General features: G+C 41.8%; 1 protein-coding gene across 1 annotated transcript in view; it reads left to right on the top strand.

Moving 5' to 3' along the window:
* Positions 1-4,181, top strand: part of LOC103378970 (multiple epidermal growth factor-like domains protein 11) — a 45,683-nt gene extending 41,502 nt beyond the window's left edge. Inside the window, exons 21-23 of the mRNA XM_008310350.3 lie at positions 1,639-1,872; positions 2,135-2,728; positions 2,895-4,181. Coding sequence (XP_008308572.1) covers positions 1,639-1,872; positions 2,135-2,322 — 422 coding nt within the window. The 3' untranslated portion in view covers positions 2,323-2,728; positions 2,895-4,181. The remainder of the gene's footprint in view (positions 1-1,638; positions 1,873-2,134; positions 2,729-2,894) is intronic.
* Positions 4,182-4,187: the final 6 nt, after the last annotated feature.

Raw genomic sequence — 4,187 nt, 5'->3', positions numbered from 1 at the left:
AGATCCAGTAGAACTCGCTAACAGTAGAAAAGTGAATGTTTGTCCCCAGGTTTACCCTGAAGCACGAAGAAGAAAATAATAAATGAGTCCAGTTTCGTGGGTGCTCTTAGACATAGAGGTCATAGGTCACCGTTCTGGTGACCTCATGTCTCTGAAGTGTCTGAAGTGTCTTCTCAGATGTTAATGATATTTTATCAGAAACTTCTGTGTGTTTTTCAGACAAAGATGAAGAATCGACACAGGAACAGTGCTCCAGAGTGGGGAACCTACTCCAACCTGGGTCAGCTGGGTCAGTGCTGCGTCGTCGTCTATAAGAAATGGGCCGGGCCATTTGGTTTTCAACACTGGCTCATTAGGACACGCCCATATGCTAATAGCGGTTCCGTAGTTAGCAGTTAGCGTGTCGTATGATAAATTAAATTTAGGTCTTAACAGCCTTGTATTTACTGTGCAGGTTTATACTACCTCGATCGTCGCTACAGCGTCCACGTGGAGCCATGCTGCAGAGGTAGACTGACCTTTCACCTCTGACCCTGACCTGTGTTAACGTTGCATTTCCTGTCCTTTCACCTGTTTGATGGGTCTGAACTGACAGCTGTGTTTGTGGCTCCGCAGGATGAACACACTCCTCTCCTCACACACTCCTGCACTTTAACTGACTGCTGTTGTCACTCCCTCGAATCACTTCCTGTTTGCTACACTCAAAGTCAAAGATCCTAGAAATGTCTCCTCACTAATGTCCTACCATAATAGGAGGGTTCATGTTCAGGTGACTAAAACAGAGAACAGTAGAATTCAAGGGATGCATTAGGGTAGTGGTTCCCAAAGTGGGGGGCGGGGCCCTTAGTGGGTGCATTAAGTCAAATTAATTTAAATATTTTGTTATTTTTGCCACAGTGGGTAAATGTCAATGATTTGTAATTTTATTTTCTCTGTTCAATGAGAACAGCAGTGGAATTACATGAGTGGGTGATGTTTGCAGGTATTCTGGGTAATTTGATGATCCTTGACTTTGAGATCACTCATTTATTGTTGTTTTGAATATTTATACACAGGCCTTGTGTTTTCCTGCTCCTGTTCCTGAATGACAAACACTTCTTTTTCTCCTCAACTTCACTTCCTGTGCTGATTCACCTTTGACCTGACATTTATTCTAACATCTTTGTTTCCTACAGGACGAGTCTGTTGTTGTTTATTTTTCACAGAATCTTAATAAAAATTCAATAGTATTTTATAAACATCTAAATATAATACACGGTTTGTGTAAAGTGCTGGCTTTAGCTTCTGCTAAATGATGGTTTCCACAGAGCATTCTGATTGGTCGGCATTACCAAGTAGACAATCGCAGCCCCTTGCTGACTGTGGTGATGGGTTAAAAGCTGTGTCACAATGACGAGTGATTCACTTTCAACTTTTAAAAATAGATGATCAATAATAATAATATAAATGATGAGGTCATCAATAGTCCTTCATTGGTTAGAAATGACTTTTTGCAGATTGTCCAGAGTGTCCATACAATTTGTTTTTACTACGTGCCATTCAGAGAGTTGACTAAAGTTGTTGATGAGTGACAGTGTGATGTGGTCCAGACTGTAGAGTGATGGAGGTTCTGATCCACCCGTGTCTCCGTCTCTCTAGACTACATGAAGGGCTCTCTGTCCAGCACTTGCTCCCTGAACAGTGAGAACCCGTACGCCACCATCACTGAGGCGGCCGCTCTGAGCAAACACCCGGAGAGCAGCTACGTGGAGATGAAGTCACCGGCCCGACACCAGCACGTGACTCACTGCTGTTCCACGGCTGCTGTCGTCACCACCACCAGCTCCAGCCCCAGCTCCAGCTCGGCTCCTGTCAAGAACGTCTACGACATTGGTAACATTCAGCACACACTCACTTCAGTTACAAAGTACCAGGTGTACCAGAACCCACTGAATCATATTGACCACAGAAGACTCAAGGTGGTGAAGCAGAACTTTTGGTGGATGTTCCTCTGGTACTTTATCAGAAATCCAAACATTCTTCTAGTAACAGTTTCTTTGTTCAGAAAATCAAAATTTAGCAGAATTCTGACTTTATTGAGTTTTTTTTTTTTTGCTTTTTCTGCTAACATAGTCTCTCTCCCACTCTCCCCCAGAGCCCACCCTGACTGTGGTCCACGGACCAGCGGCAGCCATGTCTCCTCCCTGTTGTTCTCAGAATCCGTACGACTTGCCGAGGAACAGCCACATACCCAGTCACTACGACCTGGTGCCCATACGACAGAGCTATTCCCACGGCCACAGCCCACCTCTGCCAGGCAGCCCTGCCAGTTCACTCCTGTAAACCCAGACGACCCTCCCTGGACCCCCGCCCCTCCTGAAGGACAGGGTGGAGCTGCCCTTATATCAGGAACACAGGACCTGAAAATGATCAGCGATGTGATCGTGAAGACGAACAGTTATCAGACTGTCTGTGTGTGTGTGTGTGTGTGTGTGTGCATTTTACTACTGTATTTTATTCTCCCTGTGTTTTATTGTAAAATATTTATCAGCAAACATCAACAAAGGCATACACACACGTACTACTGTATATGCAAATGAGTACACCTGGTACTGAGGTGTTGTAACAGTCAGACATGTTCTTTAATGATCTCAAAGACAGGTGGCGGCAGAGAGACCAGAAAATATCCAGAAAACACTGAGTGAGGTCAAAGGTCAGGGACAGAGAGAAGAGGGAGGAGTTAAGACAGGTGAGGTTATGACTGTGGTGGGGGGGGGGTGATGGGGTGGTCACAGGAGGACAGAGAGACACAAGGAACCTGGAACTGTTACAGTTACAATCTGTCAGAAATGTTGAGGCTTGTTTTCTCACCGCAGTAAGTCTGAGGACTGTTAACATTTTCTAAATACTTACAGATGTCCAAGTGTCCACACTACAGCAGAGAGACTGTAGAGAACTCTGGTTCTGGTTCTGTTTTCTCCATGGCTGCTCACACATGTCGGACTTGGCTGCAGGTAAACGTTCCTGTTTCTCTGGGTTCAGCTGACGTTCTTTCTGATTCGTCTCAGAACGGAGCGATTCAGACCTCACTTTCAAAAATGCATTAAAAATAAATCTAGTTTAAAAAATATCAGACAAAAAGGACAAAAATTGAATCCTGAATTTTCTCTGGCCAATCAAATAATATTTTAATTTATATAGAGGTTGTCATGTTTTTATTATATTTTTTAATCATCAGATTTATTAATTTATTTGGTTTGTAAACATTTAAAATAATACACTGCTTTTTTAAAGTGATTTGCTGGTATCAGCAGTGTGTACTGCAGTACTCCAGACTCCTTTTGATAAAAATAAATAAATAAAATTGTTGTTGTTCAGAACCTCACTCCATCGTTTGTCTATAAAATAATTAAATAATATTTTTGTCCTTTGTCTGATGAAAAGTTTCAGGAGAGCAGCAGAATTTTTTTTCCCATGTTCCATCAGGGGCTCCGTGTGTGAATAACTGTTAGATTAAATGACCAAAATCCAGATTCTATTTTTTCGTGCATTTTTGAAAGTGTTCCTAATTTTCTGGACTACAGACGGTGACGGTGTTTGTGTTTATGTTTATATCACACTTTCCTAAAGAACCACTGGGTTTCGTAGAGTTCTGCGTTTGTTCACTGATGATTCTCTGAGGTCAGGATGAAACTGAACAGATTTACACTCTACACATACTGTATTTCTGATGTTTTTTACAGATTGTTTTTATTGTTATTTTTTATTTACATATTCACAGTGCGGTGTTTGTAGATTCCACTGCTCAGTGTTGTTGTGATTTTCTTTTCTAGTCGTGCATGTCAAAGATGATTTCAAGTCTAACACTTCAGGATCAGATTTCAGTGACTGATCACGTTAACAAGTGAAGGCCAAATGTCAACGTTAAAACGCCCTCTAGTGGGTAAGAATCAGAGATCAGGACTGTATATATCTAACTCACTGTGACATTGCTTTATTTATTTTATTTATCTCTCTCAGTGGTACTGATCTTTGCTAACAGCACTAATCAAAGGTCAGAGGTCATGTCGACAATCAGATGTAAACAACTTTTTTCTCACTGTTGTTTTTTTTTTCCCCCAACTTTTTTTTCTAACGGTGTTGAAATCTGTGAAGTTGTTTTTTCTTCTGTTCGTCTCCAGGTTGAGACCCAATAAAGTTGTTGTAAC

This window comes from Cynoglossus semilaevis, chromosome 5, assembly GCF_000523025.1.
Source record: "Cynoglossus semilaevis isolate Cse_v1.0 chromosome 5, Cse_v1.0, whole genome shotgun sequence".
Taxonomy (NCBI): domain Eukaryota; kingdom Metazoa; phylum Chordata; class Actinopteri; order Pleuronectiformes; family Cynoglossidae; genus Cynoglossus; species Cynoglossus semilaevis.
This window is presented reverse-complemented; position numbering and strand designations above follow the sequence as displayed.